At 42.6% G+C, this 26,003-nt stretch overlaps 1 protein-coding gene across 1 annotated transcript; it reads left to right on the top strand.

Moving 5' to 3' along the window:
* Positions 1 to 306: 306 nt before the first annotated feature.
* On the top strand, positions 307 to 25,337 carry QRFPR (pyroglutamylated RFamide peptide receptor). Its single transcript, XM_053256781.1, has 6 exons — positions 307 to 1,010; positions 14,498 to 14,656; positions 16,366 to 16,427; positions 19,375 to 19,610; positions 21,124 to 21,227; positions 23,525 to 25,337. The coding sequence occupies exons 1-6, from the start codon at positions 671 to 673 to the stop codon at positions 23,917 to 23,919; spliced, it is 1,296 nt and encodes a 431-aa protein (XP_053112756.1). The 5' UTR covers positions 307 to 670; the 3' UTR covers positions 23,920 to 25,337.
* Positions 25,338 to 26,003: the final 666 nt, after the last annotated feature.

The following is a 26,003-nucleotide window of genomic DNA, read 5'->3' as shown; positions in this document are numbered from 1 at the left end:
CGCTGAGTAATCTAACTCATGGCCATCGCCTTTCCAGAGCGCTCTCCAAGTCCCTGCCCGGCGGCACAACAGCTGCGCTCCCTCTAGGTGTTCACACACAGCGGTGCCAAACAGCTCCAGCGGGACCCAGCTGTGAGGGAACTTTGGAGGAGGGCGGGGACCGACCAAGGTGGGAGACACAGGTGCCGGGAAAGAGAGAGAGCGCGCGCGAGAGAGCGAGCACGGCATCTCCACTCACTGATTGGCTATTGGCTCGCATGAAGTCTCCAGTGGAGGACTTGGCTGAGCAGCCTCCTTTCCCCCGCTTGCAGCCTTAATTGAGAGAAGCGCGCGCCGTGTTTGTCGCACGCCCTCTGTTCTCTCTCAGAGTTTCAAGCTCCCGCCACGCGTGTGTAGTTTCCTTTTTTGGGTTTTTATTCCCGCACTTTAGGTGCGACCTGTTGGCCATCTTGGCTGCTGCCGCACAGCAGGAGCTGCTTCTTAAGGCGCTGTGACGGTCGGCGGCGTTCTCGCTCTCGGCTCTCCTAGCCCCTCTGGACGCCGACCTGCGAGCAGGCTCCTCGGGCAGAGAGAGGTGGCGCTGGCTTACACGGGCGGCGTTTCCGGAAAGTAGCTGTGCCCCAGAGGCTCCTCGCAGGGCACTCTGCTGCCCCATAGCAGCCTTGCTATTATGCGGTCCCTGAATTTCACCCCGGAGCAGTTCGAGCAGCTCCTGCGGGAGAACAACGTGACCCGCGAGCAGTTCATCGCCCTCTACGGGCTGCAGCCGCTGGTCTACATCCCGGAGTTGCCCAGGCGCACCAAGCTGGCTTTCGTGCTCCTTTGCGTGCTCATCTTCGCCCTGGCGCTCTTCGGCAACAGCCTGGTGCTCTACGTGGTGACTTGCCGCAAAGCCATGCGCACCGTCACCAACCTCTTCATCTGCTCGCTGGCCCTCAGCGACCTGCTCATCGCCTTCTTCTGCGTCCCCTTCACCATGTTGCAGAACATCTCCAGCAATTGGCTGGGCGGTGAGTGGGAGGGGAGGCGTCCTAGGGTTTCGCCCTGTAAGGGGTGATGAAGCCGGACAGTTTGCCTGGCAATATGTAAGCCCCCGCCTCGTTCCAGTCACTCATCACGCATTTTCCGCTTTTGCTAAAACCCTGGCTTTAACTTTAACAAGTTACTAGTCCTCGTGGAGTCAAAAAAGTAATAACGGAGATCTCGGGTCTGCACCACCTTTTGGAGGGTGAAGCAGCGCGGCCATACTTTGGTACCTGATCATGCAACAAGTAGAAGTTAAGACACTTTTGGCCCTGCAGAGGTGTTCGGTTTGTGTTTGGGGTTTTTTGCGGTGGGGTTTGTCCATCTTTCTGTTGGAATAGAAGTCTGCTTCCCTTTGCTCTTGTATCATGCTGCATAGAGAGTCTTATGCTTTAGAGTCGTGTGCGCGCATATTTGCTAATCATGGGAAAGAGGGGCTCTGTCAAAGTTGCGGGATGACCTGAAAGAGAACATCTAGTCAATGGAGGGAGCTTTCGTGTCTGCCTCCCCCACTGTGCAGCCATGTGAAATGGCCACTGATGGAGACAGTTCGGAGAGCAGCCAAACTGCATTTGATCCCAGCCAATGGCAATAGCTGGTCACTGGAGCAGGGGCGTGCAGAGGGTAGCAGAGAAGAGATACCAGTCTTAAACTTTGTTAAATAATAGTTGCTGGCTCTCTTCTATGCTGCCCTCCTTTCTTATTGTTCTGTGTACAGGCGAACCTCGCCATTTGTGGACCCAGCATTCGCTGTTCTGTGTATCCATGGTCAGGTAATTTGCAACCAACTTTGGCATACATGGGGCGCGGAGAGGGGAGAATAGCTTTTAAAGAGTTGATTCTGTGGGTTCGGAGTGGCTGGAGATGTACATATCAGGTGGTATAAAAATATGATAAATGGAACCCAAGGTTATTTCTGGCCACCATTGTGTGGCTCACTTTAACAAGATGAAAAGATGGTGAAAGATGGTGACTTTAGGTGCTTGGGGGGCATTGCGAGACAGCTGCAGACCCGCAAGGCACAGAAGGGCACTTTGTTTCTATGAGGCACCATTGCCCTGTGTTGATATTTTTTCACAGTTTTCAAGCCTCCGGGAACCTAACCCCCCCCCCCTCCAATCCCATTGACTTAATACCCCATTATCTGTGGTTTTGTTATCTGCAGTTGTAGTGGAGAACGAAACCCACACAGATAATGAGGTTTGCCTGTACCTTACTTTGCTGCTATTATATCTTATTGTTACGAAAGGATATACTGAAAATTAATGCATTGATTCCTATAGAAGCCAAGCATGTCATTTGGTATTCATGGCTCTCAGTGTTCCCAGTGGACCTTTAGGAAGCACCCACTGTTTTCAGTGGGCATTCTTGTCATTCATTTTAGAACATCCCAGCTAGTAATCGCTCGGGGTTCCCTTCACTTTCTGGGAACAGCACCAATGCAAATGCTTTTCCACAGCAGGCTGATCTGCACATCTGCTTGCAGGTGGACATGCTGGCAAACCTGAGTGTCTTCTTATAACATGTTGTGGAATTTGGGTCTGATTCTGCTGTGTGTGTTGAGTTTATTTCCAGATGTTTTTCACCTTTAAGGTTACCTAGGCTTCTTTACTTCACCTTTATCTCAGCTTCCACCATTTATTTGTTATGAAGTCACTGTAACGCTTAGGGTTTTGTTTTTAAAAAAAATCCTGGCGGCATGATTTGCAGATGTGGGGACAGTTTTTGACAGGTATCACTCAGTCAGAGATGTTTCAAACCAAAACAAGAATAAAGTTTTATTATTAAACCTCAGATGCTTTCTGAGGTTTGTGTGTGCTACTATTAAGCATTAGTGCTCTCTGTTGAAATAAGAGCCTCCCCATCTCTGGCAACTTTTAAAAAGGCACTGAAGACACATTTATTCATCCAGGCTTTTAATTAGATTTATGGTTTTAAATTTTTAATGTTGGTTTTAGATGATTTTAATGTTAATGGTTTTAATGTTTAAATGATATTAATTGTTGAATTGTTTTTGTTTTAATTGTTTTGTTTTGGTTTTTATGTAAACTACCCTGAGCCATTTTTGAAAGGGCATTCATTATATAATCTAAATAAATCAAACAAGTAGGGCTGTTAACTGGCTTGGTTATAGTATTGATGCTTCTTTTTACAGAGCTTGGTTGTGTTTCACTCATTTAAAAAAAACTTTAACCCAGTTACTTCCTAGAACTGTCCTTTTTACCCAGTCCTTATCACAGACATTCATTTACCCAGTCTTGGTCACAGACTGTTTTTAATCATTTTGAGTCTAAAGCATCTCCTTTTGAGACTGCTTCTCACCAGACCCCAAAATCCACTCCTCCTCTCTCCACTACTAATTCCCAACTGTCAACTTTCACATTCTTACTGCAACTCATTATTGGCAGCTTGTGCTCATAAAATAGTCCTGCTCCATGCATCATTGTATCATTTCATCAGGCAAGCACACAGCAAAATCTCTACACAGAAGTATTACCAGCTGCGTAAGAGAAGGGAAAATAGGTGATGTGAGGGCAGTGCAAAAAACAAACAAACAAACAAACAAAAAAACCCTCTAGTGGCAAAAGAGGAGAAAAGATGTGGGGTGGGCAGGGAGATGCAAAGAAAAAGAACACCACTGGGCAAGAGAAGGGGGAAAGGGTGATGGGGGGGGGAGTGAGAACCCCACTGAGTAACACAAGGAAAAAGGAGAAGCTGGGGTTGGTGGGGAAAAAAAGGGAAACCCCACTGGGAAACATAATGGAAAAGGGGTAGCTAGAGTGAGAGGGATGGTGAAAGGCAAAGAGAAGCCCGTTGGGCAAGAACCGGCAGTCAGTAACAGCAAGAGGGTTGCTTTGCTTTGAATCAAGCAAACAAATGTACATAAGAAGGAAAATTTATGGCTTAATCAGAAGAGAGCCATTTTATCTGAAGAGAAGGAAGCTTGCTGCAGCCCCTCCTCCCTGCTGCTGGAACCTTCTCTCTCCCATGATTGGCTAGAAAAGGTGCCTGTTGAGCTATCCTGTCTTCTGATTGTTTGAGGGCTTATCTAAGCATTGCCCACTCTTATGAGGGAAAAACATAATAAAATAATACACAGGTTGTAGACATAAACCTGTGTATTTTCCCCTTTCTTCATTTTGTGGAGGGAAAGGGTAAAAAAAATAATAGAGACTTGCAATCAGGCTGTGTATTTTTCCTTCAGAGGGGTGCCAATGGAAGAGCCCTTCCCTTCACTGTACTGGAAGGCAAATTCAGAAAGATCCCAATTGCAGAGAGACTTTGTCCCTGTGACACTGGGGAGGTAGAAACTACAGAACATGTATTCCTTTTTTGCCCTTTTTACAGAGACATTTGGGCCAAGTTTATATTTCTGCTATTTTGCCAAGTACCCTGGTAACCCAAACCATGTCTATACCCAGTTGCGGCTCTTGGATGAAGGCCCTGCCTTCATGTATAACACCGCCAAGTTCTGCATGGCAGCATATAGGATCCGCTGGGTTGTAACTGCTAGGCCATTTCCTTGCATCAGCTCTGCATAGTTTTAAACTGCTGATTATACTATTATTTTTAGTGTTCCTATTGAGATGTTTTGTTTTATTTATTCTGTTTTAGCCACTATACTTTGCATTTTATATATTCCACATTTTATATGCTTATAATTTTATAGCTATTTTTTAAAGGGAATCAGCCTTTTAGTATTATATTATAGCTTCATAGCATTATAGTAGAAATTGAAAATAACATAGTTTTATGGTTTCATAATTTGTTTTAATCATGCGCTACTGCTTTATTTTATGTGGGTTTTGGAGCACAATAAACATGTTTGTTTGATTCTTAGGGGGAAGCCCCCAAACAATCAGAAGACAGGATCCTTATGACATCATCATAAGGATAGATTGACTGGCACCTTTTCTGGCCAATCATGGGGGAGAGAAGGCTCCAGCACCAAGGAGGAGGGATTGAAGCAAGCTGTTTTCTCTTCAAAATAAATGGCTCTCTTTCCAGAGGCGTAACTATAGGGGGGGCAGGGGGGGCACGTGCCCCGGGGCGCCATCTTTTCTGGTCACGTGGGGGGCGCTGGCATGACAAAAAATTTTTTAATTTTTTTTTAATTTTTTGTTAATACAAATGTTTCCTGCTCAGTGCAGCAGCACTGCAGCAGTCAAGGGAGCGCGTAGGCGCCCCCTCCCCCACGAGCAGTCCCTTCCGCACCGCCCCCCCCATTGCTTTGCTGGTGCCTGGCGGCCAGTCAGTGGCCTGGCTTGGCGGCGGCGGCAGGCGCTTGTGAGGAAAAACCTAAGTATAATGTAGTATGTTGGTGGCGCGGGGGGGCACCATTTCAGTGCTTGCCCCGGGTGCCGTTTTCCCTAGTTACACCTCTGTCTCTTTCTCCTAATTAGGCTGTAGGTTTCCCTTCTTAACAAGATGCATTTGTGTGCTTGTGCGAGGCCCTGCCCTTGATGGTTCTAGCAGACAGAGGTACTCTTACCCCTGAACTTCCAGGTCGAAGTCCAGGGCCTCCACACGTCTTGGGGGGGTCCCCAAATCCTTTTTAGTCTGTTCCTGGTGGTGTGGTTGCATTAAAAATACTGTGTGGGTGGGGCCTCCAAAGGCCTTTAGGTCCAGGCTCCAAAATATTAGGTGCACCTCTGCCAGCAGAATCAGTGGAAAGGGCATCACCTCTCCCTCTAAATACAATTTGGTCGAATGGCTGCTGATGAAGGCAGTTCTGGGAAGGAAGGAGTTGAATAGAATGTGGTTATAGTTGAGTGCAGTGGAGAAGAATTGGCTACCTCCCTTTATTGAAATGAACGTGGAAGCTACTGAGTGCTGGGAAGATATCTGAGCATCTCGGAATGCCCATGGAATCAATTGCTTTACTGATATATAGATAGGTGTTTAACTGTGTTCTACATCGGGAGTTTAGGTTAGTGTGTATAGTTTCAGGTATTTAAAATGTCTCCTCTAATTATATCCTTTTGACTGGGGTGGATTATACTTCTAAACAATTGCTAATGCTTCTGTCCCAAAGGCTCACACTTTAATTTAATCTACTTGATTTCTCATATGGATGGGTTCCCTCCCTGCTGGGTGAAGTACAAATAAAGTTGATCAGAGTAAGGAGTGCCCAGACTGAAGGAGTAAGAATAGAGAATTGCACAGTTGACTGGTGCTGCCACTTTGCTGTTCAATTCACACCTTTACCTTGGCAGGCATCAATCACAAGACCAAGGTGGGTTTGATTGACAACAGTACTGCTGATGTGCATGACAGGACTCGGAGATGAACAACCAGCATGTCAGGCTTTAAAGCAAAGTTCATGCTAGAGTTACTGAAATGTTTGTGTTATTTCAAGATAGAAGGAAAAACAAAACAACCAGAACCTATGCCTTGGAAGTTGAAAATGTTGTTGTTGTCGTCATCATCATCATCAGAAGAGTTTGGCTAAGCTGGGTTTTTTTCTCCTTCTGTGACCCCTTTGCTATACCATCCAAATGGTTCTTTTACTGGGTCAGCGAGCCAAAGAATATCACCAGCGGAGAAGTTTTAAAAAGGCTTTATTTGCTCTGCAGAAGCAAAGGTTCTGGCCGGCTAGTGCCCAAATTCCAGAACCCCGATCATCATTTACAACAGATTTTTATACATTACAGATCACATAGGCAAGTAATCTCTTTAATACATGATAACAGTATCTTCTCATTTCATTTCCTGTGTAAACTTAATTGTACTTTGTTCCTACTTAAGTAACAGTTTCAGCTGGGGGGGAATTCCTTCTTAACTTTTTATCATATTGTGTGTTTTAAACCTTTCAGCATGACTAGATTAGTTTTATAAGTTAATCAATTATATCACCTTCAGCTACAGTTGGCACAGTTATGGTGCACTTGCTTTGAATAGGACAGACATCTCATATTGTACCTTTGGTGGCGTAACAGACCTCTAAGGCAGGGCTGCACAACTTTGGCCCTCCAGCTGCTATTGAACTACAACTTCCATCATTCCCAACTACAGTGGCCAGTAGTGAAGGATGATAGGAGTTGTAGTCCAACAACAGCTGGAGAACCAAAGCTGTGCAGCCCTAGCACTAGCAATAGCAATAGCACTTACATTTATATACCGCTCTATAGCCGGAGCTCTCTAAGCGGTTTACAATGATTTAGCATATTGCCCCCAACATTCTGGGTACTCTAAGGGGTAAGTTTCTATGAATATTTGCTTTCTTGGATGTAATGGGGAGGGGAAAGCTGTTGAGATATACCCCAAAGTGCAAATATCAGAAGAGTTGGTTCACTGACCAGTCAAGAGATACTAGAGCATAAGAGGCTTTACTGTTCCCAGCCTTTCCCAGCAATGCATATGAAAAGGATCCAGAACTTATTTTTTGCAAAATCTTTGTTGAACTGAATTTAATTTGCTTTCTGGTGATCCAGAATAAAGTTCTTGAAAATAACTATTGCAAGTACGTCTCTCTCTCTCTCTCTCTCTCTCTCTCTCACTGGAGTCTTATGAAGGGGGTCCATGGGTAATACTTGAGGATCTGCAGGTCCTTCTTTGCAAAAAGATTAAGAATCACTGCTCTAAACTATGATTAAACCATCACTTCATCTGACATTTGAACTAGTCGGTTTTGAAAAGTTTTTCTTTGCTCTTCATATTCCAGAGTGTAATGGTTCATAACCAAACATTGCATTTTGACACATAACTTTTTGTGATCCAATCATCCATACCAAATGAAAAAGTTCAGCATCATTTTAGCACCTTTGGGAGGGTTTTAAGTATACCATCTACAGATGGATAATTGGCTTGTCTCTTTACCCTCATGTCAGTTCATAAAACAAATATTGCTCAATTTTTGCTTAACAAGCTACAAAAGCCATCTGTTACACACCAAGACATTGTGAATGCCTGACTCTACATAATTAATTGCCAGGGCTTAATGAAGTAACTTAAATGAAGATTTAGCAGTTTAACTTTTCTTTTATTGGATCAACTTCTTTCTTAAAAGTCCAAAGATGAAGTGCAGGAATGCAGCTGTATGAAGCTCATCCCAAGGGTAAAAGATCAGCATTAAAAATAGGATGAAATTAAAGCAATTTGCAGCTGTCCAACTGAGGTGGAATTGGAGGGAGTATCACTGAATCTCTTTACAGGGGCGAAAGAGACTGTCTTCACATAAAATGTTGGTTTAAAATATCAAACTCTTAGTTTAGTCCATTTTCCATTCCTATTGTAATCATACTATTTGTTAATATTGAAATAAAACAAGAATAGCCACAACAAGCAGAACTTATCAACTTCAATAAGGGTTACCTTTTCCACTGAAATATGTCGATGTAGGAAGTGCTTTATCATTCACATATATATAGTTTTCTTTGAATGAAATTGGGTGGAGGAATGCAAGAAAAAGATCCCACATGGTACATATTTAAATTTATAATATTGTGCCCACATGTTATAGTTTCTGATCATTGGATCCTTTCTGTGAGTTGCCTGATACTTATGGAAATACAATATACAAGGTTTTTTTGCTCATTGGTTGTTTCCTTTTGAAGTTGTGAATTTCAGCATCAGGTGAGCAGGGGGTATGGATAAAGGTGATGAAGTTTACATAGTATACTTGGACTTTCAAAAAGCTTTTGACAAAGTTCTTCATCAAAGACTCTTGGGAAAACTTAGCAGTCATGGGATAAGAGGAAAGATTCATGTGAGGATTGGTAACTGGTTGAAGGACAGGAAACAGAAGGTAAGTATAATGGACAGTTCTCTAAATGGAGGGATGTAAGAAGTGGGGTCCCCCAGGGATCTGTACTGGGACCAGTGCTCTTCAATTTATTCATAAATGATCTAGAAGCTGGGGAAAGCAGTAAGGTGGCCAATTTTCAGATGACACCAAACTATCTAGGGTAGTGAAATTCAAAACAGATTGAGAAAAGCTCCAAAGAGATCTCTAAAAACTGGGGGAATGGGCAACAAAACGGTAGATGCAGTTTGATGTTAGCAAGTGATGCATATTGGGGCAAAAAACCCCAGCTTCAAATATACGCTGATGAGGCCTGAGCTGTCAGTGACTGACCAGGAGAGGGATCTTGGGGTTATGGCAGACAGCTTGTTAAAAGTGCCAACATAATGTGTAGCAGCTGTGAAAAAGGGGGTTGGAAATTTAGGAAGGGAACTGGAAATAAAACTGCTAATATCATAATGTCTTTATACAAATCTATGGTGTGGCCACATTTGCAGTACTGTGTACAGTTCTGGTCACCATACCACAAAGAAGAGGACATTATAGAACGAGGGAAGGAGCAGAAGAGGGCAACCAAGATGATTAGGGGCCCAGAGCACCTTTCTTATGAGGCAAGGCTACTGCACCTGGGACTTTTTAGTTATGCAAAAAAGATGACTGAGGGGTGACATGATAGAGGTCTATAAAACTATGCATGGTGTGGAGAGAGTGGATATAGAGAAAATGTTCTCCCTTTCATATAACACTAGAACTAGGAGTCATCCCATGAAACTGATTACCAAGCAATTTAGAATGGACAAAAGGAAGTACTTTTGGAAGGAAGTATTAATTATACACAATGCATAATAAATCTATGGAATGCTCTGCCACAAGATGTTATGACAGCCACCAGCCTGGATGGCTTTAAGAAGAGCTTAGATAAATTCATGGTGGTCAAGTCTATCAATGGCTACTAGTCTGTGGGCTATAGGCCACCTCCAGCCTAAGAGGCAAGATGCCTCTGAATACCAGTTAGAGGGGAGCATCAGCAGGAGAGAGGGCATGCCCTCAGCTCTTGCCTGTGGGCTTCTTGGGGGCATCTGGTGGGCCACTATATAACAGGATGCTGGGCTAGATAGGCCTTGGGTCTGATTCAGCAAGGCTTTTCTTATGTTCCAGGATATAGGAAAGCATTGTTTTGTAAGGAAGATTATCTGTATCATGAGTTATACTAGCATGGCGTAACTATAATAGAGCAAGGGGAGACAGTTGTCTGGGGGCCCACTGCCTTGGGGAGGCCCCCAGAGGCAAGTCACATGACTGACTCACCCAGCGGTGCACCCGCCCCCCCCAGCAGGCTTCCTTCAGTTGTATTCATCCTTCAAAATTGATGTGAGTGTTAAGACCTGGAGCTACCAGTACAGCATGTCTTTCTCTAGTACCATTAAATGACTTGCATCATCCACAGTTTACAAAACCTTTAAAAAAATAATTTAGGATGATGTTATATTGTGGCACTCACTGGGGGCCCATTTTAAAATCTTGTCTCTGGGCCCACTCCAACCTTGCTACACTCCTGTATACTAGATTTGGTAACTGGGCCATCTAAGGCTTGAATTTCTGTATACTGAAGCCATCTTTGCACATTAAACAAAACATCTCACCTGGGCTGGGATTTTGGTACTTTAAAGATGATTACAAGGCACTCAGCATATATCTGAAATCTTAGAATCAAATGCTTTCAATCAAAAGCAGGCCACTACATATTCACAGCACTTGAACTATTTGAAGCCAGGTCACTCACAGAACTCCTCTATGGTGCTCAACTGGGAACCTTTTCCAATCTCACCCCTCTGGAGCTAGTACAGTCCAAATTCCTAAGGGCAGTATTCCAAGTATCCTGCTGTGTTTCTAATGCTTGTCTTCAATGGAAGCAGGCCTGGTAAAAAGTGGAGGCCAGAGTATGGATGTTCATACTCAACAACTGGCTATAGTTCTTCCCAATGGGACTAGCTCCTTTAATGCTGGATGATGGACACCAATCTACATTGAAGTGAACCCTGCTGGGCAGTGGCATGCTAGCTAATTCAGAAAGATGAAAGGAGATGTAATTTTGGCAGAAGAGGAAACAGATGAATGGTGCAGAATAGAGCTCAAACTTCCTGGAGAAAGGGAAAGAGTAAATAAACAAGTTCTAGTAAGAACTAATCTGCCTACTTTGCTTTCACTTTCCCTACAACTGGACTAAATTTGGTCCAGATCAGTTAGGCGGTTCACAAGTTAGCCCAATTGCACCTCAGATGTTCTTGCATCTCCCATCTTGAACTGGAGTGCATGACATCATCATGAATTATGCTGCTGAGGTGTCCTTGTATGTCCCTATAGCTGTAGCAAAGTTGGTTCAAATTGGTTGGGCGGTTAACAAGTTAACATCTTTGTAGTATGTCATGTTATTAAAAGCAAACACAAACTGTAGGCATGAAGCTTTTGAACCCCGGAAACATCTTTTATACAGATGTACTTCTGAATATTCTAAAACACAATTCAAGGTTGCCTTTTTATTTTGATTGAAGCTTCTGAAAGCATACTTAACATTTATTTTCTTAAAAAAAAAAAAAGCTGAGAACCCACTCTCTGTAAACTGAGTAGACTGTTTCTGCTATTAAAATGATAAACTGTGGCTGTATAATGGAATGGAAACCATTTCCTTAAAAAAAAAACCACTCTAAAATCCTTGGGCTGAAATTTGAAGCCTAGAAATTATTACAAGTGACTAGGGTAATATAAAAAGGCAATGTTTCATGGAAATAAACAGGGTTTTCAAAAGAGTTGAATAGCTGTATCCTTGGAATCTAAATAAACAGCAATAAATATTTATATACTGCTTTTCAACAAAAAGTTCCCAAAGGAACTTGGGGGAAATATATGTGTGTGTGTGTATATGTATGTGTGTGTGTGTGTGTGTGTGTATATATATATATATATATGAATGAAATGGCTCCCTGTCCCCAAAGGGCTCACAATCTAAAAAACATAGACACCGCCATCAGCTTTTGGAAGGATGCTATGCTGGGGGTGGATAGGGCCAGTCACCATGTTAAAAAGATGCCTCTTTGCCCAGTTAGCAGGGATAAATGTTTAAAGCATGTTTCAAAGAGGCTTTTTTCTAAATCCAGAATGTATAATAGGATCACCTCTCAAAACAATGTTAAAAGTCTTTCTCTTTAGGAAGGAAGGGCATAGAGAAAGTTCTGAAACCCATTGGAATCCTACAGTTTGACTACCCTACCCTACAGACAAGTGGCGAGACGCTTTTAAACAATCTGTTAGCCTCCTTTATTTCTGTTTGTTTAAAATATCTGTAACTCATCCCCAGCAATAAAATACAACTAAAAAACCACTCTAAACAAATGGGTTTTCAGATGCATTTTAAAAACCATGAGTGAGGGAGCATAGTGAAGCTCTTCTGGGAGGGCATTTCAGAGCCAAGGGGTTACAACTGAAAAGGCCCTGTCTCTAGTCTCCGCCAACTGAATCTCTGTCAGTGGTGGGGTCCCCCTGAGTTATTGAACAAAGGACATTTGTATGGGTGAATGCAGCCCTACAGATAGCCCAGCTCCAAGCTGTGTAGAACTTCAAAGGTCAAGACCTCCACTTTGAATCTAGTCCTGAAGGAAGGCTGAAGCTTGTTCTGCTGATTTACTGTTACTTATTCAACACAGAAGTGTCAGCAATTTGAATAAGGAACTGAAGTTACACATCTCTTCTCCTTAAAATAAGTTTTGGGCTACACCAACTCATGTCATAGGAGCCAGCGTGGTGTAGTGGTTAGAGTGCTGGACTAGGACCGGGGAGACCCGAGTTCAAATCCCCATTCAGCCATGATACTTGCTGGGTGACTCTGGGCCAGTCACTTCTCTCTCAGCCTAACCTACTTCACAGGTTTGTTGTGAGGAGAAACTTAAGTATGTAGCACCGCTCTGGGCTCCTTGGAGGAAGAGCGGGATATAAAATTAATAATAATAATAATTATTATTATTAATATGTCCCTACCATAAGGAGACTGTCCTCTATGAGATGCTGCCCAAGGTTTTGTTGTCGTGTAAGGCAGTCTCAAGAAGGATGCCCCACACAAATGTAGTTGCAAGGAATGGATATATATTTGGTGTGAGGGCTTCATGCTTGAGACTGCTGTGTGTACCAACAAAGCTTTGGGTCAGACACAATATTATGGCAAGGGAACAGTGTTCTTGCAGCAGAGGTGTTTGAACTACAGTGGCCCTAAGCTTGCTATGGGGAACAGGTGAACAAACTTCAATTAATCATTCAGACTGCTTGTGAGTTGTGTTGAATAATGAACTGGGAACTTAAATCTTGCACACTGAAAAGAATTATAACTAAAAGAGGTTTGGTGCAGGGTGTTATCAATATGCTGATGACACCCAGATCTACTTCTCCATGTCTACCTCATCAGGAAATGGCATATTTTCCCAAAATGCCTGCATGGAGGCAGTAATGGGTTGGATGAGGGATAACAAACTGAAGTTGAATCCAGATATGACGGAGGTAATGACTGTGGGGGGCCAAGACCCAAAATATGATTTAGATCTGCCTGTTCTGGATGGGGTTACACTCCCCCTGAAAGATCAGGTATGTAGCTTGGGACTGGGAGTGCTCCTGGACCCAAAGCTCTCCCTGGTTTCTCAGGTTGAGGCGGTGGCCAGGAGAGTTTTTTCTCAGCTTCAAGGTGAATGACCTTAAAACAGTGGTACATATGCTGGTGACCTCCAGGCTTGACTACTGTAATGCTCTCTATGTGGAGCTGTCTTTGTATGTAGTCCAGAAACAACAATTGGTACAGAATGTGGCAACCAGATTGGTCTCTGGGACAACATGAAGGGACCACATAACCCTCAAGGCCTTCCTGTTTTTGTAGGCTTTCAATTAGAATTAATTTTTAATAATTTTAACAATTAGTTTTAATAACTGTTTCATACCATCATCAATATATATAATTCTCCTAAATGTACTCGTCGCTAACCCATGTGTGGCAGCTTTCGAGAGAGTTCGTGAGTGAGCTGCCAATTAGTGACAGGGATGGGTGGCCAGGCCAGCTGTGGAGAAGAAGTGGCTGTGGAGGAGAAATGGCGGCTGCTGCCAGGCTGGCCAGTGGGTGGGCCGAGGAGAAGCCTAGAAGCCTAGAGAAGTGGCCGCCACCAGGCGGGTGGGTGGGCGGGTGGGCTGGCAGGCAGGCCGAGTAGAAGCGGCCACTGAGGGAGAACTAGGGGCGCCAAGTCAGCTTGTTATTTTTATTGTGCCACATGTATTTTAATCTGATTTGACTTTTAAATATTTTTAATTTTGTGCACTGCCTAGAGATGTGTACACCAGGCGGTATAAAAATATGATAAATAAGTAAATTTTTAAAAAAGTTATTCATTTTTAGTCCATACAATCTCAGTTACTTGAAGCTCAAAGCAGGCAATTTTTAAATAATTGTCATATTAAATTCACTATTGGGGGCTCCAGAGCTCAGTTGGCATTGTATTGCTAGGATGCTAAAGACTAAAGAAGAGGAAGTCAGACTGAAGACAATATTGGGTATTCCAGTGCATGTCAGGTTACAAAATTTTCCTCTAGAGAGAAGTCTTGAAATGAAAAATATGTTGCCTCAGTTGCTTTGTGTTCTTGTTCTGAGGTACCAGTATGGCTACTGAGCCTGTTCATTGCTTTCTGTTTGACTCCTTACAGGAGCCTTTGCCTGCAAGATGGTGCCCTTTGTCCAATCTACTGCAATAGTTACTGAAATTCTTACAATGACCTGCATTGCCATGGAAAGGTATAATGGGATAGTCCACCCACTAAAAATGAAATGGCAATACACCAACAGAAGAGCATACACAATACTTGGTAAGATCTTAGGCAACATTAGCTTTCCACTGTAGAGCAAGTTGTTGACCATTTGTTGATACAGTTATTTAAAATATGTATATTTTGCCCCCAAACGTGGCTTGCCACAATCAATTTTAAAGTTCTGAAACAATCACTATAATGCTTTAAAAACAACACAACCAAAACAGAGGCAGCAACATAATATCACAAGGGACAAGAAATCAAGCTAGCTTCAAAACAAAAAGGTCTCAACAATATGCAGGAATGTCAGTAAACAATGGGCCACCTGGGCCTCTTATGGTAAACAGTTCCACAGTCTTGGGCACCAAAACCATGTTGCCGACTGCACCTATGATGGCACTCAGACATGGGGCAGGGCCTCTGTTGATGATATCAATGGGTGCATAGGAGTGTGTGGGAGAAAGCAGTCTTCTAGATATCCTGGTCCCAAACCATGACAGTTTTAGAGGGAAGATGCTGTTCTCTGTTTTTTTGTTTTTTTAAAATAGTAACCCATTTTGGATGAACACACATGGACAATTTTATCAGGCTGTGAGCACAGAGAATCAAGTGCAGCTGATTTGTATCAAGGTCCAGTGTGAGGCGGGTTCCACAAGCTATGTTCCCCAAGGAAGTGTTTGCTCTGAAAATGAACTACTTGCACTTGATTCCCACTACATCAGGGTTTCTTCACCATGAGCCCCCAGATGTTGATGGCCGACATCTCCCATCATTCCCCAGCCATGTCCATCAACATCTGGGGGCCCAAGGTTAAGAAACCCTGCACTACATGACTCTGTGTGTGTGTGTGTGTGTGTGTGTGTGTGTGTGTGTGTGTGTGTGTGTAATAATTCTGCAAAATGGTGGTGATGGCCACCAACCCAGACAATTTAAAAAGGGGGTTAGACATATTTATGAAGGAAAGGACTGTCGCTGGCTACCAGCATTGGTAGCTGTATACATCCATCAAAATCAGAAGTGGCATGCACCTGAATACCAGGTACTCGGGAGCACCAAAGAAGGCAGGCAGTTTTCCTCTTTTTCTCACTTATAGGCTTCCCATGTGCACCTGGTTGGCTGCTGCAGTGAGGCAGGATGCTAGATGGACGGGCCTTGGCCTGATGCAAAAATGCTTTGCTTATGCATTAAAATGTTTTCCTTTGTTTGTGGATGTGCTGCATTGGGATTCCTCCCTCCCTGACATTTCTGGTAGCAAGCACATGTGCAGAATAATTTAACGTGCACAGTGGCCCCTATTGCACCCAAAGGAGGCAAGGAAATACAAGTGATTTGTCCTAGATACCTATTATCTAGTGGTAGGTGGTATCCTAAAGCTGCCTTGCTTTACTTTTATCTTCTTCATTCCTGGATTAAAAGAGTGGGAAAAGAGTCCCAGATTTACTCTCTATCTTATCCTTCCTCTATCTCGGTCTGTTCTGTGACTTGGAGATGTCAGATTGCTTATTTTTAATCCTTCTTTAATACTCTAAAAGTGACCCTAGTTGTTCTGGATTTTCCTACAGGGTAAAATGTGGATCTTGCAATTAGTCCTAATTCAAAATATCTACCATATAATCACTGGTGTGAAAATGTTCGTAATAACATTTAGATGGCCCAAATATTCCAGATGATTATGTCTCCATTTAAAATGAAAAGGCTAATGTGTTACTTTAATTTCCTATTTTGTTTTTCATATAAACCAACAACCATCCTTTCTTTATTTTCAGGCATAGTTTGGTTCTTGGCAGCTATAGTTGGGTCACCTATGTGGTATGTACAGCGGTTGGAGGTATGGTGTGCTGTTATCCCTTTGAAAGTCAGCAACTGTATTGATGTCAGTGGACATCAGGATGTTCCCCTTTCTGCTGTTCAAAAGATTAATATAATGCACTGTAGACAATAATTTTGGGTGTTATGACCTGAGAAATGGACAGTGGACACAACCAAATAAAACCTGTATCTGTTAATTAACAATTGATTAAATAACAATGGGATATTTACAAGACAGCTTGTTGGATTTATAGGATGACCTTTGAAAATAGCTTTCTGCTGGTCTGCTATGGTGTTTGAGTTATACATCTGTCTTAACTATGACTGCTATAATTCATCTCTACTGCCTCGGGCCATGAAACATAATCTCAGGGTGAGTTCATGTTGTCTCTTCCAAGTTTGTTTTTTTAACTATAAGTTTTTGTTGTTTCATTGACCTTGTATTTTCATTGAGTATTGTCCTATAGTGACAAAGGACTGCTGTGGCTACAATTTGGTTGGTTGCTGTATTTCAAATACGCTTGTCTGAAAACTTATCATGCTCCGCTTTGAAAATTATTTAGTTTAAAACTGGTATAAGCAGTTCCTAAATAAGTCGGAAGTATGCCCACTGATCCAGACCATGTGGCTTATATTGGACCTTTCATGGGCATGCTTATACCAACCCTCAAAAGCAAATGTTTCAGATAATATGTTTAAATGCTGTTTTGGTGGGTTTTTGTTTTAGCAAACATACTTTTACTGCAAAGTTTCCAAGTAAAAATGTATAATATGCTGCTTGAGTGGTACAAAAGCAGGATTTTACTATACAAGTACACCTCCAGAACTTTGCAAGATTAAACAGAAGTCCCTGCATATCAGACACTGACCTGCCCAGAACAATGTAGCAGAAGTCAGAAGCCAGGGAGGAAGAGCGGGAAGAAGACCTCTGGAAGAGGTTAAACCATGTCTTGGACTAACCAAGAACGTTAGGGATCATTCCGTTCATACTGTTAATATGGCAAGAATGTCAAGTGCTACTCTTCACACCTATTTAAAGAGGAAAAAACCAGGTTGTTGTGATAAAACAGAAGAAAGGAATTCTGGTCAAGAATGGACAAGTTATACAGTGGGAACAGCTCATAGTAATTCGAGTAACTACACTAGCACATTTCATGAAAAAGGGTATGTTCAGATATACCTCTGTTAATTGGGAGGGAAAACTTCTGACACCTCTCCTGTAAATGCCTCCTTAAAACAGCTGGGGTTTGTACCTAAAATTATTGATTCCATGAAATGAAGACTTATGTTCTTACATAAGTCCCACACATTTTGGGTTTGGCAGAATACTTTCCTGGTTTATTATTACATATGTTGGCTAGCATGTTCACTATATTTTTCTTCCCACTATAATCCCTTTCAGCTGTAATTGCCTTCATTATTCTGTCACTGATTCTCTTTACTGCATTGTCATACCGTAGCCTGAAGCACAGAAAAACAAGTATCCTGTCATGAATTCCACAGAATGTTGCTATTCCTATAAATGTTACAGTGGTTAACTAATTAATTTTATGCATTGTGGTGTTTAGAACCTAATTTAACTCCCTGCTGAGCTGCTTGACATTTTGAATTATTTTTTAAAAATTCTGTTTGTTTCTGAGGTGTTCTGAGTGTGGATTCTATGATAGCAAATGGGAGTGGATTCATGGTGTTTCATTGAAAATCTCATTTGCTATCATAGAATCCACACTCAGAATACCTCAGAAACAACAGAACCCTGTACCCCATAGGTTAGAAACCCATGGGGGTGGTTGGCACCCTATGTGCACTACACTATCACTCGCTCTGGGCCACCCCAGCACCCCCCAAGTGCACTTATGGGGCTGCTGAAAGCTCCATGTATACCTATGAGGAAAAAGCTTAAAGACGCGTAATCTTCAACGATTTACCAAAAATCAGCCCTCTGCCCAAATCCTTTGAAAAAATTCAGGTAGCTTCCTTGCCCCTACCTGGCAAAACCACTAACCCCACACTGCTCTAGGCCACCCCTTTGCCCCCCACGTGAAGCTATACATTTGCTGACACCTCAATGCTTCTTTATGGAGAAAAACCTTAAAGACGCATAAACTTCAACAATTCCCCCAAAATCAGCCCTCTGCCCAATCACTCTGAAATTGGGGTGGTAGCCTCCACCCATTGGGCACTACCACCCCACCCCACTCTTTTTGCCCAGATCCCATGCTATGCCCCCGATCTGCCCCAAAGACACTAAAACTTCAAAATTTCCCCAAAAATCAGCCCTTTGCCCAATTCCCCTGAAACTTGGGTGGTAGCCTCCACCCATTGGGCACTACCACCCTACCCCACTATTTTGCCCCTGCGACCCATTTTTCTTACCTGAATAGATTCAGATTCGGATTTAATCCATATCCGAACCGAATCAGGGGTGATTCGGGAAGGCCATATTCGGGCACAGAACAGAACGGAGGTGATTTGGTTCAGGTCCTGAACCGAATCACCAAAAACCCGAATTGCACACCCCTACTATAAAGCCCCATTGCTTTTAGTCCAATTAGTCAATGCTGGCCTACATGGAGTAATGGCTAGAAGCCATATAAAACAGCTTTCATTACAGCCTATATTTTAAGCCTTTTAATATATCTGATGAAATAATATGCACGGTAAGCAGTGGTGGATTAACAGAGAGGCAGAGTAGGCATTTGCCTACAACTGCAAAATTTGAGGAGCAGCAAATTCTGCTCCTCAAATTTTGCCACCCCTTTCTGTGGGCAGCGGCAGCTGCAGCAAGGGTGGAGTGGGCGAGGAGAAAGTTCCCCCTTTTACCTTTATATTAAAAAAGGCAAATCTTTTTTGTTTAAGGTAAAAGGACAGCAAAAGCCTTTTTGCCTATGGGTGGCAAAAAGCTTAATCCTCCCTGACTGTAAGTTTTCTCTTTTTATATTGTGTTTCTTCTTAATTTGTTTCAGAACAAATATGACTTCCTGTATGAAAAAGAGTATGTTTGCTGCTTGGAAGAATGGGCCAGTGCCGTTCATCAGAAGATATATGCGACTTTCATTTTGATCATCCTCTTCCTCCTCCCACTGATACTGATGCTCTTGCTCTATAGCAAGATTGGTTACGAGCTCTGGATTAAGAAAAGAGTTGGAGATGCTTCCATTCTGCAAACCATACATGGGAATGAGATGTATAAAATATCATGGTTTGTATAGTCGGTATTTATAACTCATAAAGTTGAAGAATGAAATAGGCAAAATATATTGGCTTTGCCTTACTGACCTTCTTGAATTCTTTTGAGTGTCAACAAGCATGTAGGCAGAGAGGTGATGTATTTGAAAAGGTATATTTAGGGCCAGCAACATGTTGCACTCAAATGCTTGAATGATACAGTATGTCAATGACCATTAGAAAAAAACAACACAAAGGAAAAACCACTTTGTGGGGAGGTAACTGGATTGTAGAAGGTGGAGGAGGAGTGCTTAATTCTTCCTCCGGCTATCATTTCTTTGTTTCAACTCTTCTCCCTCCCAAAGTGGCTTTTCCTTAAACAAACAAACAAAAAACCCAAAGAACAAAACATTAGACAGTCATCAGGGGACTGTTATACATTTTTAAACTATATTTGTAACAGCAAGTGTTAGGGGGTTTAGATTTGATCAAATTTTGACCACAGTTAAACACCATTATTTATTCCTGCTATAGTGCTGAAGGCCCCCTTCCTATATGACACGGGAGCTGCAGCGGTGTAGCTCCTTCTGCTTTGGTAGTGGTAGAAGCCCCATGCAAACAACCAGAGAGGGGCTCATACTGCTGTTCCTCGCCATGCTAGCACTGCTTCAGCTAACTCTTCTGAATGGTTGTGGAAACTTTTTTGCATGCTTTTATTTCTACTCTTGTGTTTCAGAGTTAGCCTCATTGGAACATGTGGCCAGCAAAGTTGGCTTTCACTTGTCTAAAGTATAGAAAAGCTGTGATACTTCTAATAGTTCCTGCCCCCTTATCTATCTTTTCCAGATAGTCCATATGGATGATGACCAAGCTACTTCAGCCTTGGTAATCTGTATTAGATTACCAAATCCTCCCACTTGGCAGGAGGATTTTACTCATATGCATCTGGTGCATTATATTTTTATTTTATTTTTTATTTTGTTTTATTTTATTCGATTTCTATACTGCCCTTCCAAAAATGGCTCAGGGCAGTTTACACAGATAAATGACAAATTAAATAAATAAGATGGATCCCTGTCCCCAAAGGGCTTGCAATCTAAAAAGAAGCACAAGATAGACACCAGCAACAGTCACTGGAGGTACTGCGCTGGGGGTGGATAGGGCCAGTTGTTCTCCCCCTGCTAAATAAAGAGAATCACCACGTTAAAAGGTGCCTCTTTGCCAAGTTAGCAGGGACATGGTGGTAAAATGATCATGGACATATATGATGCTGCCTTATTACAAGTCAGACCATCCATCTTGGCTAGCATTTCTTATTCTGACTGGCAGCAACTCTCCTAAATCTCAGAAGTATTTGCCAACACATGCTGCCTAGGAACCTTTACCTTGAGATACCAGGGATGGAAACTGGGACTATCTGCATGTAAAGTACATGCTGTACCACTGAGATATGGCCCTTTGGCATCAGCACCATCTGTATTACCCTAGCCTGTGTCAATTCATATTTTTACATAAGTTCTCAGCACAAGCTCTCTCTCCTTTTTCAGGAAGAAGAAGAAGAAGCGAGCAATCATTATGATGGTGACTGTTGTGGTTTTGTTTGCAGTCTGCTGGGCCCCTTTTCATGTAATGCACATGATGATAGAATACAGTGAGTAGCGATGATTTTTTCAGCGCTTTTGATTTTTTAAAAGTCTACTTTCCAGAATTGCCACTGAGGTTTCTGTTACATTACATTCTTGAATAATAGAGTACTTGCTGGACTAAGCATTGTCTGTAGTGCTTATGAACTGATCATTGCTGTGGTTTGAAAGTAAAGTAATTTGAAAATGTGAATTATAGGCTTGCCAAATAGTGATTTATGTGAAAAGCACTTGGATACTTTGCTTAAAAGTTGGGAGTACAAAACTGTGTGGTTGGCAGCGTGTAATGTTGCAGCTGTCATGCAGAGTCACCACTGCACTTTTCCAGTTAGATGTTCCGCAGTCCGGATCTTATTCATCTCTTGTATATTAGATTCTGGGAAATGTGTGCTCTCTCTCTTTCCCTCTCTCAATGTAAGAAGAGTCCTCCTGGATCAGTCCAAAAATCCATCTAGTCTAGCTTCCTGCTTTCCACTGTGGTTAATCAGATTCTTCTGTGAAGCCAACAAGCAGGGGTTTGCAATGGCTCACAAACTATGGGGCATTTACACAGTTGTGCAAGAGTGCTTTTGTGCAACTGCACAAATACTCTGTTGCTAGGCAGATGGAGCATTGCATGGTATGTGAGCCACTGTTCCATAGGAAACTGCCATATACTGAGTCAGACCATTGGTCTATCTTGTGCAGTATTGTCTTCACAGACTGGCAGCGGCTTCTCCAAGGTTGCAGGCGGGAATCTCTCTCAGCCCTATCTTGGAGAAGCCAGGGAAGGAACTTGAAACCTTCTGCTCTTCCCAGAGCGGCTCCATCCCCCGAGGGGAATATCTTGCAGTGCTCAAACATCAAGTCTCCCATTCATATGCAAGCAGGGCAGACCCTGCTTAGCTATGGGGACAAGTCATGCTTGCTACCACAAGATCAGCTCTCCTCTCCTCATTGGTCCACCTAGCTCAGTATCGTCTAAATGAACTGACAGTGGCTTCTCCAAGGTTTCAGGCAATAGTCTATCCCATCCCTACCCAGAGATCCCAGAGATTGAACCTGGGACATTCTGTATGCAAAGCAGATGTTCTACCACTGAGCTATGACCTGTTCCATTCCAGCAACTGGTATTGAGTATCATACAGTACTACCTCTGAACATGGAGGTTCCATATAATCTTCCTGATTAAAGGCCATTGATAGACCTATTCTCCATGAATCTGTCTAAACCCTTGTCAAAGCCAAATGTATGAATGGCCCTGTTCCTTTCATCATCCCTTTCATCATGCCAAGGTTTGTAATGGATGTATTTTATTAGGATTAAGTCTGTGTGGATTCTTGGTGCTTTGTTTATTTCCATCCTTGCAGAGAATAAAGGATGCAGAGAAGAATATAAAAGGAGGAGTACAATCTGGTTTCTGTATTGTAATCTGGTTCTGTGTTCTAATATAACAACATTAATAAGATCAGAAACCAGTTTTAGTCCTGTGAAAAAGAACACATACACTTCTTTTATTTTTCTTAAGCTCTATTTATAAATATGTGAGTGGGTGAGGCGGTGGCATATGTGGACATCTATATGCCCGGGGAGGGGTACTATTGTGTGCATATTTTTCTTTGGTGATGAGTATGAGAGACAGGGGCCAGTGTTCTCTCTAATTTTTTTTCATCTGTGTGCGGAATGAGTTTTGTTCTTGGCGGCAGTATCAAGGCAGTGTGCGCGCACATGCATTCAGAATGGTGCCTTCCTGATTCAACCTGAGCAGGATCTAAAATTAACTGAGTGGACATCAAAAAGCTTGTGAGCACACACATGCCTTAGAGCATGCCTTAGAGGGAACACTGACGGGGACTTCTTGGTATTGGCACCTAGAATCTGGCACCTAGAATCTGGCTGGCTGGCTTCATCATTCATTGATTTCTAAAAGGATGTTAAGACCAATTTATTTCAACAAGCATTGTGTTGCTGAGCTGAACATGATCTGTTGTGATGCTCCTGATACAGTTGTTGTGTGCTGCTCATCTGCTTTAATATGTTCTATGGATGATTTTTTAAAAAATATAAGCTTCTTTATCATTGATAGAAAAGCAGGATACATTTTTTTTATTAAATATTTTCCTTTGAATGCATTTGATAGATGGCTGAAGACAAAATTAGCTTTTTTGGTGTTTGTTTTTTCTGGTCCAAATGGATATTTAAAATAGCTAAGTCATAGAATACTTTTCATGACACTGAATGGAAAGCCCCAAAGCTTTGACTATTAATAAAAATGAGTATAGTTACTAACAAAATTATATTTTATAATGCTTTTTTCTGTCGTTAGGTAACTTTGAAAAAGAATATGATGATGTCACCATTAAGATGATCTTTGGCATAGTTCAGATAATTGGATTTTTCAATTCCATTTGCAATCCTATTGTATATGCATTTATGAATGAGAACTTCAAAAAAAACTTCCTGACTGCAATATGCTTCTGTGTTATAAAAGAAAACCTGCCTCCATCCAAGCAACATGGAAACTTGGGAATTACAATGACGCAGCACAGGGAAGGTGTCTTTAGGAGAGAGCCCATCTCAGACGAAAGCAGAAGAGAGGAGTTCAGCGAAGGACACATTGAAGTCAAATTCTGTGATCAGCCCCTTGCCAGAAATAATTCTAGGAAGCCCCTTGCTTTGTTGACATCTGGACTTACTGAGCATACTTCACTTGGACACTAGCAAAATTGTCACTTGTCTTTCTAGCACAGGAGAAGTGCCAACCTTGTACGAGGCCTGGAGAAACTGAAGGCTTCATATAAATAGTAGGAGCCTGTCCTTCAGCCTTTACCAAGTCAACATGGTAACACATTCTGCTTGCTGCATTTCAGGCTCCAGTTCATCTTGCTTAAGCTGCTGACTTCAGGAATTCTGAGTTTGGAGAATGTATCCTCAGAGTCATTATTTTGGTGCAGCCACCCATGGGACCAGTCTGGCCCTGAAGGAACCAGGCCAGCCTACTCCTCGTTTCTCACAGTTAGGGACATAGGAAGCTGCCATATACTGAGTCAGACCATAGGTCCAGCTCACTCAGTATTGTCTACACAGACTGGCAGCAGCTTCTCCAAGGTTGCAGGCAGGAATATCTCTCAGCCCTATTTGGAGATGCCAAAGAGAGAACTTGGAACCTAGATGCTGTTCCCAGAGCGGCTCCATCCCCTGAGGGGAAGATCTTCCTGTGCTCACACTTCTAGTTTCCCATTCAAATGCAACCAGGGTGGACCCTGCTTAGCTAAGGGGACAAGTCATGCTTGCTACCACAAGACCAGTTAGCACAATACAAGAGGCTGCAGGTTTCAGCCTTTGTGTTGTTTCCCATTGTTAGTATGCAGTGTTGTAATTGCCGTTTTTGTTCAGCTTCTTTATTCAAAGAGTTTCCAGTGGACCCTCTTCCTTCTGTTTTGTTTTATGTGCTCTTCCTTGATATAAAGACGTGTTTTTTAAGTGAACTGCCTTAGGCTTAATTAACCTGGATGCTTGTAGAGTTGGTTTCTTGACTGAGGAAGTACATGATTTGAGGACTTGTTTTGCAGATATTTTGGATCGAAGCATTGGAACATGTTGCACTAATTTAGATTTCACCTAAGGTCAAGGTGTACTTTTGTAGGATCTTTCAAAAAATGAGCACTGGTGTTCTCTTACTCTGAACTTTACACGAGTGTTTCTGAGATTCTGTCTCTCTAAAACTTGACTCACAGCAAAGGATTTTAAACTCTGCATGCACTTTTGTTAACAAGGAGCCTCTTTTGCTTTGTAACAAATGTTCTGTTCTCCTGAAATAATTGGCCTGATAGAAGTAGAAGCATTAAACAAGATGAACTATTCCTTGTACGGTACTGGTCCCACTTAACATATAATGCCAACATTTTCTGCAGAGTTATGAAAGCCACACAAACCCTGGGGTGTATTTCTGCTGCTGGCCATGTGCATGCGCCACACCTGGGAGGGAGCCGGAGATGGTGGCGGTGTGTGCCGCTGCCCGCCACCAAAATGGGGGGTGGGGGATGTGGTCCTGAACGGGACAAACATTTCCTCCTTTAAACGTGGGGCATCCCACATAGATCGGAACAGTTGGCAACCCTAACCCACATGTTCTACAGCATTAGGAGGGCAAAGCAGCATCTGCACCCTCAAAAAGAGCTGCTCTGCAGCTCAGGCCGAATGTTGCCAAGCAACCTAAGACACGCAGAAGGAGAACTAAGAATGTTTTTTGTTCATCTCCCCTTCCTCTAAAAGTTACTATTTGGCTTCCAAAAATATGTCCCTGAAGGCTGTACAGCCCTCAGGGACATATTTTTGGCAGCCAAATAGCAACTTTTAGAGGAAGGTGAGGTCAGTGAAAATCACTCTCCTCTCCTTCTCTGTGTATGTTTGGCTGCTCAGCAATGTTCTGGCTCAGTTGTGAAGCAGTGTTTTGTATGGGAACAGTTCTCGCTCCACCCTTCTAAAGCTGTGGAATGTGTGTGCCAGTAGGGATAACTTTTGGATGTATCAGATTGCACAATTTCTAGCATAAAGTTTCACTGTATCATCTCTGTAGTACAGGTAGTGTAGCTTGATAGTACCACTTTTCACATGTGCATGTATGCAGAGCTGCAGTTCCTGATCCTAGTAGTCACATGGATTTTCCCTATAATTACCAGGCTTTGGTGCCAAGCTTTTGAATGTACTGATGTTTTTCTAGCCCTGCAGGACTGGGATTTCACAGGGCTGGTTGCACAGAACCATTTTAACTGCTCTCGAGATCGCTGTATGAGCTGTCCTGA

This window comes from Hemicordylus capensis, chromosome 5 (genome assembly GCF_027244095.1).
Source record: "Hemicordylus capensis ecotype Gifberg chromosome 5, rHemCap1.1.pri, whole genome shotgun sequence".
Taxonomy (NCBI): domain Eukaryota; kingdom Metazoa; phylum Chordata; class Lepidosauria; order Squamata; family Cordylidae; genus Hemicordylus; species Hemicordylus capensis.
The sequence above is the reverse complement of the archived record's forward strand: the minus strand, read 5'-3'. Positions and strand labels throughout refer to the sequence as shown.

Bases quoted from the DNA above. Each gene is read 5' to 3' on its own strand.
- QRFPR (XM_053256781.1), top strand. From the start codon at position 671: ATGCGGTCCCTGAATTTCACCCCGGAGCAGTTCGAGCAGCTCCTGCGG. The intron at 19,611-21,123 runs GTTTGTATAGTC...CTCCTTTTTCAG, and splicing joins GAGATGTATAAAATATCATG to GAAGAAGAAGAAGAAGCGAG. The intron at 21,228-23,524 runs GTGAGTAGCGAT...TTCTGTCGTTAG, and splicing joins GCACATGATGATAGAATACA to GTAACTTTGAAAAAGAATAT.